The sequence below is a fragment of the Myotis davidii genome, unplaced genomic scaffold, assembly GCF_000327345.1.
Source record: "Myotis davidii unplaced genomic scaffold, ASM32734v1 scaffold151, whole genome shotgun sequence".
In the NCBI taxonomy this organism is placed as follows: Eukaryota; Metazoa; Chordata; class Mammalia; order Chiroptera; family Vespertilionidae; genus Myotis; species Myotis davidii.
In genome coordinates, this window is record NW_006285248.1 from 2,477,207 (window position 1) to 2,488,964 (window position 11,758).

The window sequence follows — 11,758 nt, forward strand, 5'->3', positions numbered from 1 at the left end:
AGGAATTCTCCAGAGCCTGCTGGCAGTCACCCAGCATATCTGTCATTTTAACGGGGTGAGGACCTCAGTCCAGGCAAACTGCTTACCAGGCTTTCTAGATTTCCTGGTGGCCAATGGGAGCTTTATTTTTTTTCTGTAGTTTAAAAGAAATGTATGCACTTCCCACAGCAAGGCATGCAAATTAGCCTGAAAACAAACTAAAGCCAGCATCCGAAGGTCCCTCTGCTGTGACAGCCCCCACACCAGCAGTGAATGTGGGAACCCCAGGGCGAGTAAGGCTTGTTCTAAATCACCTCGTTCCCCTACTGCATGCCCTGGCCGGCCACCACGCTTGTCAAGTTCCACGGTGAGGGTAAGAGGAAGGGGTGGGAAGGGGAGGGATGAGGGCACGTTCCAGTGAGGGCACCCGGCCCACCGGGCCCTCCTCGTCCACAGCCATCCCAAGGGGCAGCTTCCCTCTGTGAGCAGTGGAAGGCAAACCAGTGTGGCCCCGGGAACAGACAGCGAAGACACACATGCCAAAGCCCAAAAAGTCCTCTTCTGCCCTCACCAGAAGGGCCTGGACAGAGGGAGGTGGTAGTCAGTCCCCACCAGGCAACGGGCGTGGGAGGTGGTGGAGAAAGGGCAAGAACGTCCCTGTCCCGGGCATATGGTGGGAGTGGGAGTGTGGAGCCTCAGGGGAGAAACAACTCAGTTGACAGAGGCAGGACCCTGTGGAGTCTCTCTCTCTCTCTCTCTCTCTCTCTCTCTCTCTCTCTCTCTCTCACACACACACACACACACACACACACACACACACACACACACACGGATGAGAGCTAGGTTTCTGTGTGAGGGGGAGCGTCCATTCCGGGGTCTGCCCTGGTCTCTGCGGGGGAGGTGAGTCTTCGTGGTGGCCCCACGTTTAGGCTTCAGTTTCAGGTTATGAAAAGAAGCCGAGGCACCTGGAAGAGAGTGAGCCGAAGGGAGGAAAGGCACAGCATGGCCCTGGGAAGAGAGGCAGGGGCACAGCCATGACGGACCTGAAAGGCCTTGGTGAGGAAAAGGGCTGATGGCAAGTGCAACGGGAAACAGAAGCCACCTCGGCTTGTTTAGGCTTTAAGCTCCCCCCCCCACCCCACCCCCCACCGTGTGAGGGCATAATTGGTGGGCAGTCTGGCGAGCTCTTTTGCTTTTAGAAGTCTTTCGAGGTTCGAGAAGGCTTGACAGAGAAATAAAAAGTGGGGATAGAGGGAGGGAAGGAAAGGGGTGTTAAAAATGGACACAAACGCTCTTGAAGTAACATGACAAACCATATCGATGTCGCCTTCTGGAATATGATTTGGTTCTCGCCCATATTCTCCTGTGCACTGTCACCCTTGTAAAAGGGTATATGCCAAAACAAAAACAAAAGAAAACAAACAACAAAAACAGTGCCCGGGCGCCGCTTCAGACCCTTGGAATGTGTTACCTGTCATCAGGGACTCTCCCAAGGAGATTTTACACATATGGTCACACCTGGGCTTTGATGCGGTCGTACAATTTCAAATCTCTTCCCTGGCACTTATTACATCTCCTGGGCCAGCAAGAATAAAGAGGCCCGTGTAGCCTTTTGCAAGGGTAACTTGGGCTTGTCTTAGAGGGGTGCAGGCGTGGGACACAGGGATAGCACTAAGAACAAGAGAAGAGACAGGGGCGGCCAGTGAGTGCTGCCCCGCTCTGCCAGCCTGCATTGAGCCATGCTCCTCATAAATGGCTTCTGCTGGAGAGAAACTTTAGGAGTGAACAAAACTTGCTAGAATCTATTTTTGCAGAGTGTAAATGCAAAGTTGAATGGTGTATCAATTTCTGTTGTACTGCAGTTTTACGACACTTGGCTTTTATAGTTATTAGCTATTGCTTCATTCTTTAAATATAAGAGATGAGCATATGCTGGGGCCATAGGAGGGGAAAGCCATAGCCAAATAAAAAAATTGGAAAGAAGTTGATGGAATGCAAAAGGAAAGCCACCTTCAGGTGGGCAGAACAAATACTACTAATTGTCTGGAAGGCAGTTGTGAGAAGGAATTTGAGAACTTTTTTGCTATGATAACCTGGAGAATCAAACATAAGCCCTGCCCATCTGATTTGCATATTCATATGAATAGATACATTTCTACAAAGAGACCATCAACAGACCACTTTCCACCAGTGGTTAGCATATTTATAAAGTTGGCCTGTGTTGATAATTTGATACGTGGTTTCATGCTTTAACTCCTTTCATTAGATTAAAGTTGATCATCCAAACATTAAACAATGAAAACTGAAAAGAAGGACAAGGAGCCCAGCCAGTGTGGCTCGGTGGTTGAGCATTGACCTATGAACCAGGAGGTCATGGTTCGATTCCTGGTCAGGGCACATGCCCGGGTTGTGGGCTCGGCCCTCAGTAGTGGGCATGCAAGAGGCAACCAATAATGATTCTCTCTCATCATTGATGTTTCTATCACTCTCTCCCTTTCCCTTCCTCTCTGAAATCAATAAAAATGTTTTTTAGAAAAGAAAGAAAAAATACAAAAGAAGCACAGGAGAAGTTACCTTTTGGCCAAATGACATAATTCTGCCTTGATACACTGTCACCTCTTAATGAAACGAGTACAGTAAGTCCTCACTTAACTCTGTGGATAGCGGTTCTGAACCTTTAAGTGAAACGATGTATAACAAAACCAATTTTGCTGGAGGCGGATTCATATAAGCAAGAGGAAGTTCCTACAGCATCTCATCAACGTTATCAGGAAACGACATTGACCGACACATTATCTGAGGACCTGCTGTAGCTATCATGTAAATCAAAATGACCACTTGAAGAGAGTGAAAAAAGCGATCTGGGAGAAATCTATTAAGAAGTCATCATTATGAATATATACACTTACGTCATTTCCTCCTACCAACACTTCACCATAAAAACAGGAGAGGATAGGAAAACAAAGTCATACCTGTCACATAGAGGTAAATTATTGCTTTGGCTGCTCATGTTACTACCCTTGAAATACTCCCCTCCCTTCCCCCATCTGACTGTGGGACTGCTGGCTCTCAGTTCCCCCAGGGCACAGGTGATCAGCGGGTTAATCAGAATTCTGAAGGGCACAAATAGAATATAAATGTAATAGGATTGTACTTGGTGCTACTCAGATCAGATGCGCTGTCACCTTAGCTTACAATGAATGATGTGACCAGGCTGTTTAATTTCCTGGTCCCCAGCTCAGTCTTGTCTCTCAACGAAGTAGTGTGTTTCAATTTTATGTTCATTACTGCAGAGGGGAGAAAGTAAGTCTTTCCTGATTTTAACAACTGCACAAATGGTTAGCTGTCCTGTCCTTTTGCCTCAACAAACCACAGAGGAATGCATAAAACCCATCTCAAACATGCTAGTCCCCTAAAAGTCCAATTTCATTAGGAAAGCCAGCAGAACAATGATCATCCCAGGCAGCCGTTATAAACCTTTATCTCCATTACTGGAGAAAACCCCATAGGGCTGCAGGGTAGCTCTTTTCACCTCTCACACCCCTCCCAACACACATACCTCTTCAAGCTTTAAATACGACAACAAAAAGGTATTTCCAGAAAGTTTCCTAAAGTGCTACACAATTCTCATTTGAAATGACATTAGTCTTATTAAACCTTCAAAGATTTAACCCTGAGATGGAAGTTATATGAGAAAAGCCTATTGTTGCTTCCTCAGAATCAGAATGTGCAGCAGGATGGCCAGCTATTTCTTTGCAGTGTATGTGGCTGGTACCAGGAGGTGCTGCCCCAGGAGGAATCCATTTCTGAACTCCTCGGCATCTAGATGGAGCCCGGTGACTACTTCTCCCATTGGAATATGAGTGTGAGAGATGCATGCCATTTCCACCTGCCAGCTAGAGTCAAAGGACTCTGGGGTCCCAGGAGATGGTGGAACTCCAAGATGAATGAAGTCTGTACCCTTAAACCACCACGTGGAAGATCTGCCTGCCAAACCCCCATATTTGCCTTTAATTAAAGAATATATTTTCTTGTTTTAGTCCCTGGAATTTGGAGGTTTATCTATTATAGCAGCCAGCGTTACCCTAATTTAACTAAAACAGGGTGGAGGTGGTTATAGGTGAGCAAATACCATTTACTAGCTGGTGGTTTATAGCTTTGGTTTCTCCTTTTGTTCTTTGATGCACCCAGGAAAGCTCAGATTACATTACCTAGTGCTCCATGCTCTGGCCCAGTTACATTTGGGGACTAATTGGAGGAGGAAAAGGTTTCCCTAAAGTGACTGTCATTTTTAAGAGTGACAGACCCAGACTAGAATACGTTCGTTTTCCTTCTGAAGACACCTTGTCTGTCGTCAGCCAATGGAAACCATATGGACTCAAATCAAGAACCTAGAAATTACAATGAGGGCAGCCCTGCCCAGGGGTCTGCTCAGACTGATTGCTGCACCTACCTTTATCACCTGCAGTGTCTTGGGGAACAGCCCTGCAGAGGGTGGGGCTGTGGGCAGAGGCCTTTGGCGATGACATCCTGAAGAAAGCAAACAGAAGAAACAAGTTGTAAGTTTATGGACTTAGAAGTCACAGCCTATGGACTTCAGAGGGATCTCTGCTCATCTTTTCATTTAATTTCTGAAACTTTTGCTTCCTCTCTTCCCCTTTCCACACTCCCAACCATAATCCTGCACGCCCCTTAAGTCAACCCAAGTTCGACTTTCGTTACACAGGTTCACTGGTGCCTCATAATCAGACTTTCTAAGGGGAGTAGCTTAAAAATCATCATTTTCAACAAAATGGATCATTCTCATGATCAAACATGTGTCGGAACCATTATTCTCAAGAACGATCAAGGGGGTGAGAGTGGCCAAGTTTCTATGCCAAAAACCCTGCTGTGCTTACCAAAGCTTTGCAGATTTCCTGGAAAACACTCCTCGGATGGCTGCACACCTTTGGTTAATTTTGAAAGAGGTGATTTTGACAATATTTTTTCCAGAATTTTTCTGCTTTTATAGAGGATTGCATTCTGGAAGTCCTGTCCTTCCCAAGGTATTATAAAAGGGACATAACATAAAATTTACCATTTTAGCCACCTTTAAATGTGCAATGTAGTGGCATTAAACACATTCACAGTGTTGTGCAACCATTACTACTATCATCTCCAGAACTTGTTCATCGTCCTCAACAGAAACTCTGTGCCCCTTGAATAATAATTTCCCATTCCCTCCTCCCCACCAGCCCCTGGTGACCTGTATTCTACTTTCTGTCTATGGGTATTTGCCTCCTCCAGGTCCCTCCTACAAATAGAATCATGCGGTATTTGTCTTCTGTGTCTGGTTCTTTCAGTTAGCATCATGTTTCCAAGGTTCTATAAACATGCATGTGTAGGGTTTTGTGCAGACAGAAATTTACAAATCAGTGAAGTAAATACCGAAGAAAGTGACTGCCAGGTCTTATAGTGCGACTGTGCTTAGTTTTGTGAGAAATTGCCACCCATCTTCTTTTTTTAACCAACTTCCCCATTCCTTTCCTTCAAAGCACAGACGGCTTGTTTACAGGTGGCTGCTCCCTCACCAGACTGTAGCTCCATGAAGAGAAGGCCCACGGATGTTTTCATCACAGCCCCAGCCCCAGCCCCAGCATCTAGCCTAAAAGGCCCTACACAAAGTAGGATCTTAAAGAATATTTGATTAATGAATGAATACATGAATAATTTAATAAATAAACAGAGCATCAAGGCCTAAAAATTGAGCCTTGTGCCACACTTTTGTCTTAGGAATTCCAAAATGCAACTTTCCCCTTATTTTAACCTCGGCAGACAACTGGAATTGATACCAATATTCCATAGTAGTGTAAGTTTTGTACCACACTCACTTGCATGCTCCCAAAAAGCAGGAGCTTTTTTTCCCCTGCGTGGTTATGAATTTTACATATTTGTTGTTAAAACTGGTTCAGAACCAAATGACCACCTTTGCTCCTGACCACCTTGCACAATATGGGTATCCAATGTATGTGATGAAAAAAAAATTATGTTTTATATACTTCAACATGTTCCTGACCTGACATTTTAAATGATCAGTCACTTCATATTTTATTCAGTAATCCCCCTTGGACCATCTGATTTTATAGCAGAGTAAAAATGTCTCTTAATGGCTTTCCCAAATTTTAATCAAACAGCTTTTGCTCCTAACTCAAGACATTTGTCTTTGGGGCTAAAATTAACCAAGAGAAAGATTTTTTTTAAAAGCAAATTTAAACTATAACCAGCACTTTCCAAATGAGCTGAATCTACCCTCCATCTTCATTCATAACCCTTGCTGTGGCTTAGCCTGTAACAGAATAAGCAGCCATTCTGCAAAGGATGTATTTACATTTCTGAGGTTCCAAAAAACAGGTGAACCTTGCAAGCTTGTGTTCTTTGTGGTTTGCAATGTCACAGGGCACCTTGGTTGGAATGATTCACATAATGATCTCAATAAGAAAGAAGTTCCAAGTTCTGTACATTTTCAGTAGCTACTTCTGCATTTTTTCTATTTATTAACTCTTGCCTACTCTGATAGCAGGTTTCAAACTATTTGTTTTCAGAGTGGACCACAGCAGTACTGGAAAGATTCCTCGATCTGGCCAAGAGATGCCTTGAAATTCACAGAATTAGCCAAGGTGCTTCCCAAATTAATTGAAGTATCAACATACTTGAGAGCTATTAGAGATGCAGAGACTGTGGAATAAGCCAGACAAGGCCCCCAGTCGGAAAGCCTTTCTGAGACATCTGAGCTTTAAGCATTGCTTTGATCATTTGAAGAGCCCTGGAAGGCAATATAACTAATATTTATTAGGGTCTTAGTTGAGTGAGTCCTCACATCTCAAGTCAGAGCCAATAAGCCAATTGATTTTTCAAATAGACTTCCAGAATTTGGACAAGATAGTTGACAAGTAACACACAGAGGGACACATCTTTCATCGTGAGTCCTCGTGTTTTCCCACATCTCCATGTACGTTTCCTGCAGCTCCCTGATTATATTGGGGACTAAACACTCCGTTCCCTCTGTACACCCTCCCTCCGGCAGGGTGGTTCCCCCACTTTCCAGACCAGCTCAGCCAAAACCTGCTTCACTGAGATCTTTCTCACAACTGCCCCTCACTGATAGCATCTCCCTCCCTGTGCTGATTACTTAGCTCTGTGGTTTCAGTTACCATATTAAACTGAAAATACCTTTTTTTTTTTTTGGTGGGCCTCAACATAGGGCTTGACTTATAGCAAACATTTGGAAACTGTGTTTCGGGCCCTCAACACTGCAATTATTGATAGACATTAGGAAATGGAGAGCAAAGGAGGATTAGTCAACTTTCTTCCTGCTCTGGGGGAATTTTTCAGCTAAAAGTGGTCAAACTAAGCACCACTTTGCTGAGCAGAGAACACCAAATATCTACAGTTTAATAAAATACTTCTATTTTCATGTTTTCAAGAGTACATAGTTCTAATTTTACAAGCACTAAGCTAAAGACAATCATACTTTCAGCTGATAACTGACATTTAGGCTCTTCTTCCCACTGACATTTATAGCAGGAAAATACGCAGTAGTTTCTCCCGGGTTTACAATACCCTCTTTCTCAGATAGCATTCTTGCCTATTATAGTGACATATTCAGGTGCAAATTACAAAGAAATCTTACTGGCGACACTCAGGCCTCTGCTTTCCCGCTTCCAAACAAAATTGGCTGCTTGTGGATTTATCCAGTTCTTTCCTCCGGTAGCTGCCCTTGTAGGTTGTCAGAGAAGAATCTGACCATCTCGTTTCATTCTGCCAAGATGCCCCAGCCTGGCGTCGGATCAGATCAAACTCCTGAGAAGTAAGAGGACTAAAGGGCAGAAGAATTTGTGGAGTCAAGTAGAGAAAGTGCGACATGACTATGGACGGCCTGCTCTGGGTGACTTCTCAAGCCCTCTGCATAATGAGGAGTTAATTTCCTTTTAGTGGCAAGAAGTAATTGACTGGGCTCGCCAAAAGTTGCCAAGCAACAGATTCCACAGGCACGCCTGCCCTCATGCCCCCCAATTTTAACTAGCAAATTTGTAAGTTATTTAACTTTCTGGCCTTTGTTCTTCTAAGCAATATATTGCTACACAGTATGGCAAGAAAGCAGGTGGCAACTGCTTTTATAAATAGAACAGTAAATCTTAAAGACGGTGGTTTAAGAGGTGGGAACAAGAGATCATAGGACAGTGCCAAGCATTCATTTCTTCTAACGGGTCTGGAAGCGAAACTGAACTGCTTGTGATGTAACAATAGCAGGTGATTCAAACTGCTGATGTCACAGAGCGATGGTGCTTAGGCTGGCTGCACGCAAGGTCGCCCCAGGAAATGTTAAGATAAGCGGCAGCTCAGGCCTCACCTCTTCCCACCCCTGAAGATTCTGATCTAATTGGTCTGGAGTAGGACCCAGGCGTTGGTATTTTTTAACAGCTCACTCCCGGAGGCTTCTAAAGAGCAGCCAGGGTTAAGAATTCAGGTCACTGAAATGTCACTGTGAACCTTTTTGAGGTTGAGAGGTCATGGCATTCAATCTTTTATTCACATGAATGATTTCCTGCATCCATCACGAATAATTACTCTAAATTTGGTTAATATGTTTGCCTGTCTTTCTCCACATTCACAAACAACCCATTGGCAAACAGTTCCTCCCTTCTTTAACCATCTCTTGGAGCAGTTCTCAACCCTTGCACTTATTCACGTAACCTGTGGAATTCTTATAAGTACAGATGTCGTGCCTCACCGCTATCAGCCACTCTGAGCGGATCCATCATCAGCACTAAGAACAAAGAATCTCCGCAGGGGATTGCATCAGCACCTCTGTCTGGGGCCCGTTAGACATGCAGAGGACTGAGCCCTACTTTCACAAACCACAGGTCTGAGGAAAAGCCCGGACACCAGCGTATTTATATTGTTACACGTTCTGATGCAACTGATCTCTGAATACGAGGAATACTGCTCCAGGAGCTGAATCTAAACAGCCTTTCACAGCAAGACTGACACACCAAAGGGCATGTTTCGTTGAGAATAGCATTATTTGCAAATATTTGCTAGTATTTAAAATTAGGGCCCTACCGGTTTGGTTCAGTGGATAGAGCATCAACCTGTGGACTAAAGGGTCCTGGGTTTGATTCCGGTCAAGGGCACAAGCCGGAGTTGCGGGCTGAATCCCCAGTGTGGGGCGTGCAGGAGGTAGCTGATCAATGAATGATTCTCTCTCATCATTGATGTTTCTATCTCTCTCTCCCTCTCCCTTCCTCTCTGAAATCAATAAAAATATAATAAAATAAAATAAAATGGATGCACTTTATTGTGTAAAAATTTTTTAAAAATAGGAATTTATTTCCTTAACTTTGAGGTTTGGACCATGGCACCTTTGCCCTAGTACAGTGGTTGGCAAACTCATTATTCAACAGAGCCAAATATCAACAGTACTTCTTCAAAATAGACTCGCCCCAGGCTAAAAACCGACTTCTGCACATGGGCCACGAAGTTTCAATCACACTGTACGCGCGCCTGCACGTGGTATTTTGTGGAAGAGCCACACTCAAGAGGCCAAAGAGCCGCACGTGGCTTGCAAGCCGCAGTTTGCCGACCACAGCCCTAGTAGGTAGGTATTGGCACACCCAGCTGCCCTTGCTCATGGAGTTAAAGGCAGGGATTTCTTTAGAGATCTCTTGGAGGAATCTAGATGTGACGAGATGAAGTGAAGAGTGGAAGAGGGGGAAATTGACTGACCTCTCTCTTTGGCCCACTCAGTGTCAGGTAGCAACTGCTTATGTGCTTAAACCTTTAGCCATTGGGGCAAAACGATGGTTTTAAAGAAATCTCTGCTAGTGATATATATTGTTTTGATACAGGAAAATAGAACACATTGTGTAAGATTATTTGTAGAAAATATTTTAAAACTTTCTTCTTATATTGTGAGGTAGTCTTTAAGAATATGTAGTATAAGCTCTTTACAAAACAAATAATTCTACTTTACCATAACTTACCACATTTCTGGTCCTATATAGTACTTTTATTTCTTCTCCCCAAATCAATTACAATATAATTTAAACAATTATAACCTCAAGGATCAAGAGTAGTAAAATGTAACAATTTAAGTGACAATGTCTAATATTGGGTGTAGATGGAATTATAGCTTAGCTCATCAGTCTATTAGATATTGAACAAGTCTGTTAAAATAACTTAGACTTCAAATTAGAGAATAAATAGAACAGACTAATTAAATTTATTTTCATAGGTATTTACTTTAGAATGTCCTAGAATTGTAAAGGCCTTTGTAAGTATATCATAGGTATTTACTCTAGAACATCCAAGAATTCTGAAGGCCTTTGCACTCATTCTTGGCTCTCATTTAATCAAATGCTCACTTCCTTGTCTTGGACACTGGTATTCAGTGCAGATTCATGTGGTCTGACTTCCAGGTTAAGAGCTTGCACTAAAAACTTCCTTTTGTAACTGAATATGGCAAGTTATGTTGCTCAGTCCCTGAATGTGAAATGTGAAAAACTCTAATCAAGAGCACCTTCACAATGAACTCTGGATTGTGAGTACATTTAGTGAAAATAGAAGCTTCCAGAGTGAGTGACCTCATACCCAATAAAACCAGCAGGTGGCGTACATATCACCTGTTTGGGAGGAGGGGGCGGGCCTTGACCAGGCTTCTGTCTAAACACAAGGCAATTATTCTAATAAGGTGTTAATAGATAATAATTAAAAGAATGTCAGGGTTAAGTTTCAGACAGCTGGGATACACATGTTTCTTTGCTGTAGGACTTGCAGCCTTTACTATTTCAATGTTCACTGTCAGTCTTTTGAAGGGGCCTAGATAGTGGCCTCTTACTGGACCACACACCCCTTTTGTGGGCTGGGGAGCATCTTGGGGTGTTGCTGTTCTATAGATCAGTCCACAAATTGAAAAAGCTAGAGGTCTCTACCGTTAGGACAAGGGCTGGTGTGCCATCTGTGGAACTTACTAGGTCTTGACCAGATCTCTAGCCCCAACCACTGACAGCCTGGCAAGAGGTTGGATCAAGCAGTATTTTTTTTTAACTGAGACGTAACATCAAACAGTAAAGTACACTGATAACATGTGTGTACATCCATGTAACTACTACCCAGGTGTATCATTCTGGTCCCTTTCCAATCAAAACAGCATGTCCACACACACACACACACACAACCACTATTTTAATTTCTATCACCACAGACTAGACAGTTCAGGCTGTAAGCTGTGGAGGCAGAAACTTCCCCATGCCATTCTAAGGTAAAACCTAGCAAGAAAACAAAGTCCAGGGAAAGCAAAATTCCCTTGAGAAGAAAGATCCCACACAAAGCTGACGCTTCCACCCCAGCAAGAATCTGTCTCCTTCATAAGGTGCCAAATTCTGATATTTGGGTAAGTGTGGCCAACAGCTGAATGAGCATACAGAATGTGTTACAGTCCATAACTGTTCGTGTCTGACAACTATAGTAATACTAGAGGCCCGGTGCACAAAAATTTGTGCACTGGGGCAGGGGGGTGGGGGCGGGTTGTGCCTTCTTGCAGTCTGGGACCTCTTGGGGGATGACCACTTGCTGGCCTGTTGCTCAGAAGATTGGGCCTAAGCTGGCAATCAGACATCCCTCTGGCAGCCCTCGAGCCCTCGCAGGATGTCCACTTGCCAGTGGAAAGCAGACCTAAGCTGCAGTTGGACATCTTTAGAGCTGCTGAGGAAGCAGGAGATGCTCCCGCCACCCCCACTCT

General features: G+C 43.9%; 2 protein-coding genes across 2 annotated transcripts in view; both read right to left on the reverse strand.

The window, feature by feature from the left end:
* Positions 1-7,881, reverse strand: part of LOC102761648 (chromosome unknown open reading frame, human C4orf51) — an 18,512-nt gene extending 10,631 nt beyond the window's left edge. Inside the window, exons 1-2 of the mRNA XM_015558894.1 lie at positions 7,649-7,881; positions 4,433-4,509 (exon numbers count right to left, since the gene is read on the reverse strand). Of these exons, the coding sequence (XP_015414380.1) occupies positions 4,433-4,509; positions 7,649-7,881 (310 nt within the window). The remainder of the gene's footprint in view (positions 1-4,432; positions 4,510-7,648) is intronic.
* MMAA (methylmalonic aciduria (cobalamin deficiency) cblA type) overlaps positions 1,577-11,758 on the reverse strand; it is a 38,988-nt gene continuing 28,806 nt past the window's right edge. The window contains exon 8 of the mRNA XM_015558893.1: positions 1,577-1,588. The gene's annotated coding sequence lies outside the window, so the exon portion shown is untranslated. The remainder of the gene's footprint in view (positions 1,589-11,758) is intronic.